A 16758-nucleotide genomic window follows, 5' to 3' on the forward strand; every position below is an offset into this window, starting at 1 on the left:
ATCAGAAAGTTGTCCAGGGAGATCACAAGATCCTGACATGGTGATGAATCGCCTGGGATAAAAAGCAGTTCAGTTTTGCTGGGATTAAATTTCAACTGATGATCTGCCATCCATGAGGAGATGTCTGCCAGACATGCTGAGATCTGAGGGAGGGAAGGAGAGGATGAGTTGAGTGTCATCTGCATAGCAGTGGTATGAGAATCCATGTGAGGATGACCTCACCAAGAGATCGAGTACTGGGGGAGAACAAAAAGGACCAAGTACTGAGCCTTGTGGGACACCAGTGGAAAGTCTGCGGGGAGCAGATGTGGATCCCCTGCATGTCACCTGGTATGAGCGACCTTCCATGTAGGAAGCACCATGAATTCCAGAGTCTTTTGGTTGACTGTGTCAAACACTGCTGAAAGGTCGAGAAAGATGAGGACTGAAGGCAGTTTGGCTGTCTAGAAGCATGTAGCTTCTCAGTGACAGTTTCTGTGGAATGTGCCACTTTGAAGCCAGACTGGTTAGGATCTTGGAGGTTGTTCTGCGAGAGGTAAAGAGATAGTTGATTGTAGAAACTGCGTTCAAGAATTTTAGAAAGAAAAGAGAGAAGTGATACCCATCAGTAGTTGCCGATGTCAGAGGGATCCAGAGTGGGTTTCTTCAGGATGGGAATAACCCTTCCTCTCTTGAATGCAGATGGTACATGACCAGATGATATGGAGCCATTGATGATAGTCATGATGAAGGGAAGGAAGTCTTGTGAGATGGTCTGGATCATTGTGCAAGGGATTGGATCCAATAGATTGCAGGACATGATGACCTGAAGGATCTCTTGTCTTGCTAGATTAGAAAAAAGTGCCAGTGAAGGAAAAGGGGAATCCTCAGTGGGTAGTGTAGGAGTTGGGGTAGAAGTGAAGGTCATTCAGATTTTGGCAAATAAAACTAGAAACAATAATTGGCTAGCTAATTTGCATGCTTGCTTTTTTATTTCAAAACATAACCCTTGATTGTGAGGGTTCCAGCTGGGTTTTATTACTTTTATCAACCCGTATGCGTCCTTATGGACATTTTTGTCTTTTTCATTAAAAAGCCTCAGCCTCATTTGCTTTCATAAATTTTTTTGAAACTAGGTACACAAAATAGTTACGCTGAAACCCATTCAAACGGCAATATTTAATCCCTGTGACGTTTAAGTATAAAATCATGCATTCTGTGTTAATAGGCTTTTATTTTGTTGACAAGGTTTCAAAACATTGAATTTTTAAAAGGAATTTCTGAAATGTGTCGTATTTTCTCAGGTTTAGCCTCTGGGGAAAATACATGCTTTTCCTTTTTTTCTGATTCTGCTGTATTATAGAGCACTGCAGACCAACTGAATAAATGATGCAGTTATAATTGTGTGGGTGTGTTTGTATGGATATCAGAGTTGTGGTTTGTATGGGTGTGAACAGTCTGAAACAAAGAAACTATAATCCCTCCCCATGTATATGAGTCAAAGGAGGTTACTGAGCTTTGAAGATTTTTGCATTATGTAAAGAAACCAGCGTTTAAAGGGATATAATTCTGAAAATTAATGAATGTTTGGGAATTTTGATCAGAACTGATGCTGGTAAAAAAAAATAAAAAATCGAAGATAGTGAACGTGGAAAAAAATATTAATATATAATATTTCTATGACAGCTTTTGACATTTTTGTCCTTTATGGACCTATGTGTAACTTTTTCGGTCAGAGCTACAGTACATTCTGAAACTACGTAGCATATATATAATAAGCATTCTACAAGTTTTACTGCCTCCAAAGCTCAGAATTCACTGGGACTGTTTGAGTTTCTAATACACTTAAGGAGTTCTTTTACAACCCTAATCGGCACTTATTGAAGTCCCTATCTCCATCTGTGCTGTTCTTATCCTGGGTATTAAGGCAGCTAATGGAGGGAGGATCTCCCTTTAATTTCAGGAGTGTACATTAGGGTGCTTTAAAGCCCTGTAACATCCTGACTCAGATATCAGTCACAAGCTTTCACCTTTTACTGTAATTTAGCGTCTGAATCCTTCACATCAACATACTAATAAAGTCCCTTTCCTAGAAGGCTGAGCTTTCTGTTGAATAATAAATAAAATTAAATGCACATATTTGGTGTTTCAAAGTATTCCTCATATAAATGTGTTATTTAGAAACACAGCGTTCAGTAATTAGAGTCCAAATACAAAATTTGACATTTTCAGGGATGGCCCTGGCATAAGAGGTGCATGGGAATGAGGAACATGTCATGTGGTCCTGAGGTGTGGCCCACTGCTGCTGTGATGAGAATGCATGAATTAAATAGACTGTAATTGATACCTTGTATGAACAGGCTGTTTTTTCAGCAAATACACACTGGGATTCATTTGTAAGTGATGAAGCCTATGCGGTATCCTTTGAAGGGAGAAATGCTCACAGCAGACATTGGTTCCAAACTGAAGTTATGAAAAACATTAAAGGGCATTATACAATATAAGCAGTATACTCATTCATCATTCACAAATTTATATATATAAAATTGTGAATGATGAATGAGTACACTGGTTATATATAAATTTATATATATATAAATTGTGACTGAAATGAATGTTATAGCAGAGCTCTTTGATGTAGGCTTCATGTTTTTATCTCTTTTATCTCTACCTCAGGTAACCTCGGGTGTATTTGTTAGCTTCTGTAAAAAATATTTTTAAAAAAAGAAAAAAAAAACACACACAGGCTTTGGCTTTGAAAAGTGATATTTTCTTGCATTTCAAATGGCTGATCATTTTGAGCCCTATAAAAGGAGCTGGTCTGAGTTCTCGGTGTGAAAGGTGGAAGCTTTGGAGACAGTAGGGCGTACTCATGATTACTTCAGAATGAAATGCAAACATAGTTCATCGTTCATCTATTTTTCCTGGAGTGCACAACATACTAGACAGCTATGGTTTTACAAACAGCTTGTGTTTCCACTTTAACAAAAATGAAAACGCAGTCAACTTGATTTCGCAGAAGGAGAGATGAACTGTTTTAACTAGCAGTGCTGGAGGACTGACAGGAAGTGGCCTGCGATGAGTTTTGATAACTTTATAATATGGCTTTGACATAAAAGATCACTTCAGTCAGGAAGCATTAAATGTTAAAAGCAGTTAATAATTTAGTTTTCATTTATGCATCATGAGTATATTGTCCAGCGCAGCACAATGAAGTAAGGCTCTTAAGGAGATGGAGCCAGGCGGCTTTTATGCTGTCTAAATTTTTTTTTTGAGCTGACAAATAACGTCATTTCCAGTAAAGGAACATAGTGAGCATTAATGCTCTGTGGTTTTTGTGGTGCATTGTGGAAAAAATTTTTAGGGAGAATTTTTTTGCACGGGAAGGATTTTGTGATTGACACAGCCCTTAAAATGGCCGACTCCCTGATCAGTGAACTGACTACTGAACTGGGTCATGTTTGAGACGCAACCTTGATATCCAAAGTATACTCCGTCACATGAATGCTGGTTTATCATTTGACAGACAAGTAGACACACCTCCTTGTTCTGACTGGTCGCATGTTGGTGGTTCACATCGTCTGTGTTTTCTTCTGTTTACAGAGCAAATAACTTCCCTACGATTTAACAGTTGTTTCTCTGAGCTGAAGGGGCCGTGCATAGCAATCCTCCTCACCTATTATTTCAGTATGTTTGACTCGTGCCCAGAAGATATGGATTGCACCTAGAGGACCAACACCCAAGGCAATGGACTGCTTAAGCTCTACCAAACCCTCCATTCCATCCAGAGGAACAACTCAACCACTAAACCAAGTTTCTGTCACACAGCTGATAGATCCTATATCCAAAGACTACCTGATGCTTAATAATAATAAAAATCTAGAGGTAACACTAAAACAAGAACAAGCTACATGTAACGATGTAAATGTGCTAAAATCATCCTCCATGCTCAAGGCTCAATGATCTCATTTCGCATGTTTCCAGGTCAAACATATGCAATTCATTGAACACTGTCATCATCAGAGGCTGTAATATTGCTTGACTGATTTGCAACATTTGACATGTTTCAGTGCTTGAGTGCTGAGACACATCATCTACAAGTGATTTATTCTTATACAGTAATTCACTTAAGCTTCTAACTAAAGTAATTACCTCCAGCTAGTGATGGAATAAATGTTATTGCAGTCGGAGTCCATTACCACAAATTGATTATAGTCCATTCTGTGTGTGTGTGTGTGTGTGTGTACCTATGATCTGTGCTGCTGTGCTGTTAATAATCCACTTTACCAGGCAGCACTTCATAAAGGAATGGCATGAGGGGCGGAGTTTGGTGAGCTTGTCTCCACCTCCTACCTGCTGCTCATCAGCATCAGAGAGCAAAACTCCACCCACATGCTTCTGACCGTCAGTCTGGAGAGAAGGAGAGAGACAGAGAGAGATGAAGGAGGAAAGAGAGGGAGACAGTTGGGGAGAGACAGACAGGTAAAATTGACAAAGAGAGAGAGAGAAAAAAGAAAGACAGCAAATGATCGAAGAAAGTGAGTGAGTGAGTGAGTGAGGCGAAAGGTGAGAGACAAAGAGTGAGACTAATGAACACAAAGAGAATAAGAGATAACAAGTAAAAGACAAAACTGATGGGTCTACAAAAAGACAGTGTTACTGTGTGTGTGTGTGTGTGTGTGTGTGTGTGTGTGTGTGTGTGTGTGTGTGTGTACTTCTGAATTTTCAAGAGAGCTGTTCATGTTTATCGGTGACTATATAACTACATGAAAAGATATGGAAGAAAGAAAGAAAGAAAGAAAGAAAATGAAAATCAAAAAGCAAATGTTACAGAAAAACTGAAAAAGAACATAAAAACAGAAAAAGAAAGAAAGGAAGAAAAAAAAGTTAAGAAAAAGAAAAGAAAGAAAGCTTTTAACAATTTTATAGGTATAGCTTATTTAAAATGCTGTACACACACACACACACACACACACACACACACACACACACACACACACACAACTTTGGTTCTCATTTTCAGCACAATTTGAGATTGGGCTCAGAGGACAGAGGAAGTGTGCGCTGTGTGCCCTTGACTCTCTGCTCTCTTTATATCACTATCTATCTCGCTATCTTCGTCTCCATCTTAGTGTCTGTCTCTCTGGCGCTTTTCCCAGAGCAGAATCTGTATAAAAAGAATGACAGAGAGGTCACACTAATTGGCAGTTTAACCAGGTCCACATACTATAGCTCACTTTGTACCCCATCTGTTGCTATGCATGGTGTCAGTCTCTCTCTATTAGTATCATTGTTATTGTTGTTGTTGTTGTTTTTATGTTTGTAGTTTGGACTGTCTGTATGTCTGTGCCCTCTATGTTTTTTTTTTATTTTTTATGTTGCTATTAATATTATTATTGACATAAATAAATACTACATATGAGATACAATACACCAGATAACACTAATAATTCTATACGTCACTGATCAATAATAACGCACATCAAACAATCACAAACAACTTTATACATTTCATCATCACTGGTGTAGAACATTTTGTGAATTTGCTTAAAGTCCTGACTATGAACAAACGACACCCAGAAAAAACAGGCCCATGCACCCCATGCACTATTAAACTCAACACACTGATAGTTTATCAATGCATCAGATGCAACGATAATATATTGATCTACATTTATAAATAAAGTTCACGCAATCATTTCATGTCATGACAGGTACATGCAGGTTTTATTAATGGCAAAGTTAATGAATGTTGTAGTGTATATGAAAAAAAAAAGGATTTATATAGCTCACCTGCATGTTGTGCAGCTGTCTGTTCTCTTTTCTTCCTTTTTCCATTTCCTCCATTTCAGTCGTTCACCAGCTGTCGCATTATCTTCCTGTAGCTCTATGCTTTTGGGGAGCGACAAAGCTGAGAGAGAAAAGGAAGGGGACAGAGAGTGTGTGTGTGTGTGTGTGAGAGAGAGAGAGAGAGAGAGAGAGAGCGAGAGAGAGAAAGATTCTCTAATGAGTGTGACAGAAAGAGAAAGAGTAAAGTGGGCTGAAATTAATACTTTTTACAATGCAATGGTAAAGAATGTACAATTTTGTCAAATAACATCATTTTTTTCACAGACTCGTTCATTTGACATTTTTTAAACGATTCAAGCAACTTCCACTCAAACATATTACTAATATGACGCTGATAAGAGTTTACGTATGACAGTCCCTCCAGGATTTCGCTATTTTACGATCACAGAAATTAACGCAAAATCAAACCAGCTCAAACATTCGGAGGAGCTCGCGATTTTTCAAAATTACTGCAGATTTTCGCCAAGACACGTCATGTGATCGCAACATGCATTCCGTGAAAGCCTTCTTTCGTGCAAAACAATTTTGTGCAATTGCGATTTCGCCGAACCAAGTAGTTTTTCAAAAAAAACAAAAAAGCACAAAAAAAAACAAAAAAGCCGCAGCAACATCAAGAATTTTTCGCCGCAACGATGATAAAAAAAAAAACAACAACCCACTAAATCCTATATGGACTTCAATGAAAACACCTTTCTTCCTTAAAACTCCAAGGGCCTGCATCTCATCTGATGGTTACAAAGAGCTGACACTGGAGACTCCTTCCATAAATTAAAAATGAATCATTCTCCTCACAGAAAACATTCCCATATCATTGGTTATAAAGGTTTTTACTCTGTCTGCCATACAGGTCCCTGTGAATTACGTTATTATTATAGAAACAATAACGTAATAAAACAAGCTCATTAATATAAACCTGTGATTTGAACTACTGCCAGAGCTGCTGTTAAAGAAAATGAATCGACACCTTCTGACCAATTAGATTCAATTACTCAAAAGATTTGAGTTATGAGCATTTGGATTTTTTTTTTTTTTTTTACAACTACAGCAGGAAAAATAACACAGTACAAAAAATGAGTTCTATTACAATAAAAAAGTCATTAAATGTAAAAGTTGTTTTACATTTATACACACTGGACAAATCAAGTGGTATGATACAATGTGATAACAAGCACAATATCATCACTATGTTCCATTTAGGAGTATGCAATCCTAGGTAGTTAGTATCTTGAAGTGGAGTTTGTGCTCCTGAGATAAAATCTGTACCAGTTAGAGTGCAGAATAAGTTGTTTTCAATGGGTACTTTGAAGGTAGCATTGTGTCTGTCCTTCTTGGAACAGGTAATCCCATAATTCTCCACTAAACATTACAAAAACAGCATTTCACATTTTGCTACAGAAGCAAAAATGTGCAAAACTATTATTCTGTGTCTCCTGACAGAAAGCGTTCGTTGTCTTCTCTCCATCCATAACCACTGACAGCCATTGGCTGTCAGGAGCATTCCTCCACAACACTTTCTCAATCAATCGGTTTTAAATGACAGACAGATCGATAGCCTCCTCAGCGAGACCATGCTGTCCCATGTCTAGTGTTTCCAAGCCACAGAAACAGTAAGAGGAGACACGTGGAACATCTGAGCTGCCCTAAATTTAGGCCTGAAATGCAGCAGGAGACAACTACAGTAAGAGGAAAGCAACGAGGGTTGTGGACATCGTTTCGGGTCACCTTAGATAATAAATGTATAAAAAAGTAAGATTAGCAAATAGTACTTGCATCTCTATTTTCAGCTGCGATGGCCGAGTGGTTAAGGCGTTGGACTTGAAATCCAATGGGGTTTCCCTGCGCAGGTTCAAATCCTGCTCGCAGCGACTGGAGCAGTTTTAACACTCTACAGACAAGAACCCTTGAGAAAGGGCTTGGCACAAAGTCATCCAGTATTAACTCCTGAACTACTCTACATATTCAAGTGTACCAGTAGACAATGTAAGAAAAAAGACTGCACGGTACTGAGAAAATACTGCAGTCGAAATCCAATCTGCCTTAGATGTACATGATAAGAAGTCCATGAAACTTAATTTTAAAGATTAGTTGATGCATATGGATTTATAAACTACCCTATGTTTAGGATTGAAATTCCACCAGTGTAGCAATAACTCCTGAACTATTCTACATTTAGGACCAAAATTCTTCCATTGTAGCAGCAGACATTGTAAGAAAAGCGACTGCGTAGCACTGAGAAAATACTGCAGAACATTTCCAAATAAATAATGCAGGTTTGATCCCTAGAAAAGGTTTCGGCACTGATTTTCCACCAGTAAAACTGGCTGACGTCCAGCAATAACTACTGAAATATAGAGCAGAAGGAAACTGGCTGTAGACATCCAATCCACTTTATGGAAAATATGTAGATGATTTACATGATTGTATGAGACCTGATTTAAAGATTAGCTGATGCATTAGCGTTATAGTGCAGCCATTAAAGAAGCTGTGATGGCTGAGTGGTTAAGGTGTTGGACTTGAAATCCAATGGGGTCTCCCCCATTCGAACCCTGCTCACAGCAAAGGTTTTAAAACTCTGGATGTAAGAACCTGCACCCTTAACCAAAAAAGTTTCAGTTACCTGAGTATCACAGACCAACACTTGTACTCCATTTCCAGCAAAGAGGAGTCAGCTCTGGAACTTTCAGCACATGTCCATTTAAGTAAAATTGGTTGCAGTCCAACCCAAATACATGAACTACTTTGGATTTGAACTCCAATGGGGATTTCAACGCTACTAGCAGCAAGAAAGGGTTTGGCACTAGGGATGGGCGATATGGACTATATTGCGATATATTCTGGCATTTATTGTGATAAAGATATCCGTGACAACATATAGTACCGTGCACCACTGCTTTTGGCTACAAGTGACTGCTGTGATCTTGAGAGCCTCAGAAACACAAACACTGATCTAAAATTAAAATTGATTTTCTGTAACCAAACCACTTCCAGAATGTAGAGGTAGCTTCACATTTAGCGATAAACTCCTCCTCAGCTTCATGTCCGCCTTCCACCATACTTGTTTTCGCTCTACACGTGAGCTGTGAATGGGTTGAAGACTGTCACACGCAGAAATAAGGCATTAACTAGGCTTTATCGTTATCACGGGGAAGACTAATTCTTATAGTGGGGAGAATTTCCACCTGTATATCGCAGACAATAAGATATCTCACATCCCTAATTGGCACCCAATTTCCACCACTGAAACTGGTTGCAGTCCAGCACTAGCTCCTGAACTACCTTACATTTCCAGATATACAATGCAAAATATGGAGAAGGAAACTGCTGTAAACATCTAATCTGCTTTATGGAAAAGATTTTGATTATTTACATGATTTAGATGTAACTCCTGAACAACCCTACATCCAGTATAGCAGTATACAATGTAAGAAAAGAGACTGAACAGTACTGAGAAAATACTGCAGTAGAAGTTCAATCTGCCTTACACAAGCGTATGAAAGCTAATTTTAAAGATTAGTTGATGCATTGGATTTATACTGTATTTGGATCACACATTTGAAACTCCTGAAATAAAGAGTGGTATAGAGAAAATACAACCCCCCCCAAAATGCAGCTATAGAAACAGGCTGTAGAAATTCAGTCTGCTTTATATTTATATGACTAAAAGTACAATATTCGGCAATGTATTAGATGTTATTGTGGGGTCATGTGAAGCAGAGTTGGTTAAGACTTTGGGTTATTGATCAGAAGGTCAGGGGTTCAAGCTCTAGCACTGCCAAGCTGCCACTGTTGGGCCCTTGAGCAAGGCCCTTAAGCCTCTGCTCCAGGGACGCTATATCATGGCTGACCCCAGCTTCCTGACATGCTGGGATATGTGAAGAAAAAAAAAAAAAAAAAAAAAAAAGAATTTCACTGTGCTGTTATGCATGTGAGACTAAAAGACAAACTATTATCATTATTATTACTGAATATGGAACAAACACTTCAAATGGAAACAGCATGAAAGCTGATGGCCGAGCAGTTAAGGTGTTGGACTACAAATCCAATGGGGATGCCGTGTGTATGTTTGAACCCTGCTTAATTTGCTTTATCAAGATTAACTCAAATTTTTATTTTGTTGACAATCTACTGCAATTTTAATCAATAAAAGTACCATGATGGGGGGCTGACAAAAAACAAACAAACAAAGTCACACATTACAAAATGTTTATTAGTGGGTAACATAAGGAAGACCAAATTGGTATATTTACAGATATTTTTTATCTACAAAGTATTGGAATGAACATGGCCAAACTCCTAGTGCTTAAAGAGGCAGATCGGAGTAGGAATCAAAAAGAAAAATGGGGGCAAAAACAAAATAAAAAAATAAACCACGACTGAAAATTCACACGTGGATGTGACCTTCAGTGTTGACAGTCTGTTGTGTCTGTCCCCTGATCTGTGAACCAAGGAACTGCCAATATGTACCAGTTATACAGGTATAGTTGGGGCTGAAGTGGATGATGTGAGAATTCAGGATGACTCCTCATCGATTTTAGGAGCCAGGTAGTACTTGATGTGACCCATATCTGCAATCTTGTACTCCACCACTGGAAGAGAGCGAGAGAGAGAAAGCAAACAGTGAAATGAGAAAAGTAAAAACTATCAGGAATAATAAAACATTCACAAGTGATTGAATCATATCTTACCAAGTGGAATATCTGCAGACATGCTGAGAGTGACTGTCTTGGATAGAGGAGTGGCCTTGGTGAAGAAGTTCAAGTAGTTCAGAGCAAAAATGAGCTGGACAGGTTCATTCATCTCAATCGTCACCTAATCAGACAAGGGAATAAATGTGTCACAAGTGTACTAGAGATAGATAGGCATTGTAGAAAACCTCTCTTGGACACACACGCATATAAACATATACAAAGAGACGCTTACAGCCTCATCCTCTTTGTCCACATTGCTGGTTTGGGACAGTTTGATGTTTCCGGTTCCCAGTTCACCGCTGGCAGAGAACTTCACGCCGTCTTTAGCGCAGGAGATCATCACAGCGTCTCCGATCTGGGACAGATCCCGGCAAATGCGGGCAAATTCACCAGAGGGCATCTTCACTACACAGCTGTACTCCTGCTCCTACAAACAAAAAAAAATGAACATTCTCTTACTGAACATGAGGCACAGAAGAAACGGCTCGATTGTCTCCAACGAACATCTTAAGCAGCACCGATGATTCAAGCAAGACACCATGAGGAGCTCGGTGGATTATAATGTTAAACTCTTTCCCAAACACCCCAATAGTGTCGTTAACATCATTTCAACTGAGAGTAATCCCTGCCAAACAAGAGCATGCTCCCAATTAACTTTAGTTTCACTCTTGTTTAGGTTTAAACCTGGGAAACTTTCAGTGTCCGATATATTAACACTTACTGGAATTCCAAGCTGCTCCACGTCCAAGTCCATCAACTTCATCTCATAATCAGAGACTTTCTCCTGATCTGAAAGTATTCACAAGAGAATTTCACTTAAATAATTGCCATTCACAAGCACAAAACAGAATATTCAGTAATTTGTGAACATTTTACAGCTTGTACAAGACACAAGTGAACATAATTTATACCTACGAATATATTCCGAAATCTACACGTTTAAGAATACATATCTGCATGAGAAGGTCGAACCTGTACTGGTAAATTAAACAAACATGAACTCACTGAGAGTCTCGAAAACCAGAGCCAGAGAGTCTGCATTGTCCTCCGCTCTCAGTGTAATGATGTCCTCATTCCCAGCACACTTGAGGATCTTGGACATACTGGTAAAGGAAAATGAACATATAAAATACATCATTAACATCAAAACACCACAGTATAAAAGTTTCCACTGAGCAACGCCATATACAATGTTCGAGTCGAATAGAATCAAGTCGACTAGTGCTGTTCTTCCATTTTTTTTATGGTAATTGTTTGAGGCTTCCTGATATTTTGAAATAATTTCAAGTTGCTATATAGGTTAGCCACCTAGCTAGAACATTCTGCAGCGCGCGAATTAACTTTCCCGCCAACAGTGGGTCTGCGCGCGAAAATGACGTCACACGCAGCGCGCATACACACACAAAAGAACAAGAGCGGCGAGTTTCACTAGACAAAATATAGATTTGTAGCATTAAGATGAAAAAAATTGAGATTTTGCGTGCAATACAGACTTCTATGTTTGTAAAAAGTGACTTGGGGCAGTCAGAGAATGACTCGAAACGCTTCACGCGCATGTAAGAACATGTCCGCCATGTTTATAAAACGCTGTATAACTTCGCTCTAGTATATTAATGTGATATAGTTTAGACAGGAGCGTCACTATACACGCGTGTGCTTTCATACTGCTTCTCAGTGTGAAGTCTGACCTGCTGAGGTTGACTCCCATGGCGAGGTTCCTGTCGCAGCGGTACGAGTCGAAGCCGTCGCTGCGCAGCGTGAGCTGCACCAGGGACACATGAGACGAGTCCATGCTCTGCAAAGAGATTCCAGACGAGCTCACATCCCAGCACGCCTCGGTGATCAGATCCTTCAGAGCTTCCAGCACCTTCTTCAGGATGGAGCCTTGAACCAGCCGGGCCTCAAACATCTTCGCGGTTGTTTTTTTTTTTTAAAAAAAGGTTACACAACGCAAACTAATATTTAAATACACAACTAACTAAGTTAGCGCGTCTCTGTGATGCTCTTGATATCTAAAATCAGATCAGGAACCGCACCTTTTCTTGGATTAAACTTTGTTTCAAAATGAACGGCAAAAAACGCGCATGACGGCTCATAAACTGCTACGAAGTGTCTCTGCGCGCGCGTTTCTTCTGCTTTTGCTAGAAATGCCGGACGCCGTCACTGACGTCACTTCCGCTTCGCCTGGCCTCCGCCTCTTCTCTTTCACATCGCACAACAGGACCGTGCATTTCCCCCGCTGTCTTAAATAATTTAGAAACAACTATATATCTATAAAGTTAATTTATTGTACAAAAAAAGAAATTAAAGTTTGATAATGTTTCACAAATCTGAAAAAAATAAATAATTTTCAACTGCTCTACTTCCGGAGGTAAATAGAAACCGGATATTCCTGGAAATTATTACACAAACGTTTTAAAGTTTTGAACACGACAAATGTGGACATTTTCGCAGTACCTGAGACAACTGACTATGAACTTTGTAGCCTACAGAAGCTACAAAGTTGGTCTCTGGCTAGGTTAAACGGCGCGTGAGGGAAGGAACTACACGTCCCACAAAGCATTGCATATGATGTCACCGACTCGTTTCCCCTCCGAATTTCATGCAGAGTTTGTGGTGGTGTATTTTATCTTTAGCAGTATATTGTTCGCAGATGATTTGTAATAATTGTATACATTATACATTTGATATACGGTTTGGTGGCTTTGTATGAATAGCTTTGTTTGTAAACAATTTACAAATCAGAGACCGCTGTTTCATCCGGGTATTCACGCTACGCAATACCACTTACTGGCCACTCGTTGTCGCTGTTTCCCCAATAATGAACCGCATGCTTGCGTTATTTAAGACAGTGCTTCTCAAAAATCTTTTTTATTGTGCTGCAGCATTATGGGTTGGGGAAATCACAACCAATAAATTTATTATATTTGTTAATGAATTACACTTATATTTATTAGTGAGGTTGCACGGTGGCTTTTTGATTAGCACGTTTGTCTCGCACCTCCAGGGTTGGGGTTCGCATCCTCCCTCTGCCCTGTGTACACATAGCATGCATGTGTTTTGGGGGTTTTCTTCCGGATACTCAGGTTTCCTCACCCAGTCCAAAGACATGTATGTATGCATGGATATTTATTAGTGAATTCCTGTTTGACTGATTTAATCCAAATCTCAATAACTCACAAACAAGCTGTCGTATAAATAACTTCTACTTGGATTTAATGTATTCTTTTGATGAATCTCTATGACTTTTAAAAAAAAATAGGCAAAATATTCTTGTACACATTTAAATAATTTTCATGAAATAAATATGTGCTGAGGGGGTCAGTGGAATTTTTATTGTACAGTTAAAAATGGGTCCCTTGCTACAAAATTTGAAAGATGATGATTCTTCCTACTGTGGTGTTTAGGTGTGTACTTCAAAGCCAAAGTTTTCCCCAATGCTGAAGTTACAGAAGAAAAAAAAAACTATCTTGGTTGTGTACAGTTCACAAAAAAAGTTTGCGTGGCTGTGGTTTATTTAAAGCTGAAAATGAAAGTAGTCCAAAACCCACGAAATAACATGCAGATACTCCTCATGTGGATGTGAGCGAAGGAGGAGTGAACATGAGTTCATTACATTCCCCCCCCCCGAGTCATCATAGCGGTCGTTTTGTTGTTTCATCCAACTGTGATGTACGAGGCTGTAACCTGATCCATGCTGAGAGTTTAATGATGACCTCAGCGGGATTTCTCTGCTCTGTTCCATAACTCTCTCCAGCTGTGGGAAAGTCCACTTTTCTAATGTGTGGATTAGCTGAAACATACTCATGTATCTCATGAGTTTTGGTGTATCTTACTATCTTACTGCACTTTCATTAGAAATGAAACGTTATTCAATAGTTTGTTCAGGCAGAATCATTTCTAATCAAGTAAGTAAGTATGGTCCATATATCCACTGCATTTAGAAAGACATTACAATGTCAGCTGTCACACCCCAACAAAAAGACAACACAACTTGCAAGTACAGGTTGGAGTAGAGAGAGATGTCTGCACAATGGAATATAAAACAGGACCAGAGTTCAATGTCGTTTCACCCAAAGCATCAAATTATATACCGCCTACAGACCAAACCATTACTAATATAATACGAACTCAACAACAAAACAAGTGCAAAAAACCCATATGGTTACTGCTCTTATTTTCAGTCATACTTGGTTTCATCATGACCTTACGTATGCACACGGTTACTAATTTGTTCCATTTTTCTCCAAAGGAAACTGTAATCAACGTCACTGATGACCATAATGACCATAGATGTCAAACAATATTTAGATGAATGGATCCATGAACTGAAAAAGCATTTACATAAGCACATAGTTAAGGCTTTAACTCATATGAAGAACTAGTGGAGCATTTTGATCATAATCATTTCTACTCCATGCTGGATGTGTTGCAGTCTAAACGTACTCTCTTACACACTTAAGGATATCTCAAGGATAAGCCTGTTGTTTCAGTGCTGATAATCTATGACAATAAAAGTGAAATAAACAGTAAAGAAAAAAGCAAAACAACAGCTATAAAATCAAGCATAGCTCTAATTTTAATCATGCCCAAGTTTTAGGTATTTAAGTTCCTATAAAGTTCCTATAAGTTCCATGTGGAAATCTGCGAGCCATTTATTATCATTTCATGGAAGCTGGAGAGAAAGGCAGGAAATTGCAACTACAGTGAGACAAAGCTTAATGGAAGCTGAGCTCATATGGCTTCCGTAAGTAAGCATATGCTGATAATCAGTTATATAACAATATCTCAATACTCAACGCGCAATAGTGTCGTTAAAATACTGTCACTAGTTTTGTGTTACATACAGAAAGAGGATGAATGAATGTTTTCATAAGTTATTTTCATTTACTCAATTCATTCTTAGGACTATTATATATGTTTGTCTTTAAGGCATGCTGCTTCTCAATTCTCAGTAATTCTCATCCATAAAACTAGAGATATCATGCCACTCCAAATCTAGTTCTTGTTTTGTGTCTTTAGTTTGCGTATTTAGTTTTGCAGTACAGCTATTATGCAAATGTTGCTAACAAGTAAAAGCAGGCAGCTTAGCACTTTTGTCAAGTGACAAATGACACTATTGGAATCAGTAATTCCCTTTGTACATAAAGAGGTTCTTAAACTAGCTGAATGAATTGTATTAAAGAAGTTATAAAGAACTAAGTATTATCATCCTAAAGACCTCTAACAGAAAATTTCATCTCCAAACTTTACGCCACGCCTCCTTCTTAAGTCTGAGGAGTGATACCATTTATTTTATACCACAACACGTTTAAATTCTCGATTCTGATTTTTCAGAAGGTGTTGATTAAGAAGGTGTTGATTCTTCTATAACACCAGATCTGACAATACTTCAGTGTGCAAGGCAAATCAAAGGTTTCTATTAATGCGCTTGTTCTAATACAGAACAAGAGGGGAACCTGATGTAGTCTTATGTTGTTGTAGCCCAACCCCTTCAACTTTCAATGTATTCTGAGATGCTTTTCTGCTCACCATGCTTGTAAAAAGTGGTTATTTGAGTTACTGTAGACTTCCTGTTAGCTGGAACCAGTCTGGCCATTCTCATTGACAACCTGCAGAACTGCTGCTCACTGGATGTTTTTTGGTTTTCGCACCATTCTGCAACAAACTCTTGAGACTGTTGTGCTTGAGAATCCCAGGAGTTCAGCAGTTTCTGAAATACTCAAAGCAGCCCATCTGGTACCAACAATCATGCCACGGGTAAAAACACTATCACGTTCCCCCCATCCTTTTGATTGATGTGAACATTAACAGGATCTATTGACCTTTATCTGCATGATTTAATGCATTGTGCTGCTACCACATGATTGGCTGATTGGATAATTGCATGAAGATGCAGGTGTACAGGTGCTCCTATTACAGCAGAAGACATTTATTTAACATTTATTAAGAAGTCTAGTGCTTTGTAAGCATTAAACCATGTCATTTTTGCACTACAGGAAAGTATGGACCCTGTTCTGTACAGTTAACATAAGCTGTGATTTTTTGCAGATGCTGGTGTTTTCCTACAGTCAGTAAAATATCTGCAAATTACAAAGCTCCGAGTACCACGCTTTAGTTAGTAAAACCTTTATGTGCGGTCCAGAAGAGGAATAATAGCTCTGTGACTGGGTTTGACCACAACATGATTCGTAAACATCTCCTCGCTTGTGAAAGTTTTGTTGTGGTTTCAAATGATTCC

The 16758-nt window shown here is 38.8% G+C and overlaps 1 protein-coding gene and 1 non-coding gene across 2 annotated transcripts; one reads left to right on the forward strand and one right to left on the reverse strand.

Moving 5' to 3' along the window:
* Nucleotides 1-7612: 7612 nt before the first annotated feature.
* Nucleotides 7613-7694, forward strand: trnas-uga (transfer RNA serine (anticodon UGA)). The gene has a single exon. It is a non-coding gene; the product is annotated as a tRNA-Ser (tRNA).
* A 2324-nt stretch (nucleotides 7695-10018) lies between these two features.
* pcna (proliferating cell nuclear antigen) lies at nucleotides 10019-12669 on the reverse strand. The gene is made up of 6 exons (XM_017490052.2): nucleotides 12206-12669; nucleotides 11523-11620; nucleotides 11239-11306; nucleotides 10750-10944; nucleotides 10515-10638; nucleotides 10019-10415 (listed from the first exon to the last, which is right to left on the reverse strand). The coding sequence occupies exons 1-6, from the start codon at nucleotides 12424-12426 to the stop codon at nucleotides 10339-10341; spliced, it is 783 nt and encodes a 260-aa protein (XP_017345541.1). The 5' UTR covers nucleotides 12427-12669; the 3' UTR covers nucleotides 10019-10338.
* Nucleotides 12670-16758: the final 4089 nt, after the last annotated feature.

The sequence above is a fragment of the Ictalurus punctatus genome, chromosome 16 (assembly GCF_001660625.3).
Source record: "Ictalurus punctatus breed USDA103 chromosome 16, Coco_2.0, whole genome shotgun sequence".
Classification (NCBI taxonomy): Eukaryota; Metazoa; Chordata; class Actinopteri; order Siluriformes; family Ictaluridae; genus Ictalurus; species Ictalurus punctatus.

Bases quoted from the DNA above. Each gene is read 5' to 3' on its own strand.
- pcna (XM_017490052.2), bottom strand. From the start codon at position 12,426: ATGTTTGAGGCCCGGCTGGTTCAAGGCTCCATCCTGAAGAAGGTGCTG. The intron at 11,621-12,205 runs GTCAGACTTCAC...TTCCTTTACCAG, and splicing joins ATGGGAGTCAACCTCAGCAG to TATGTCCAAGATCCTCAAGT. The intron at 10,639-10,749 runs GTAAGCGTCTCT...TTGTCTGATTAG, and splicing joins TGGACAAAGAGGATGAGGCT to GTGACGATTGAGATGAATGA.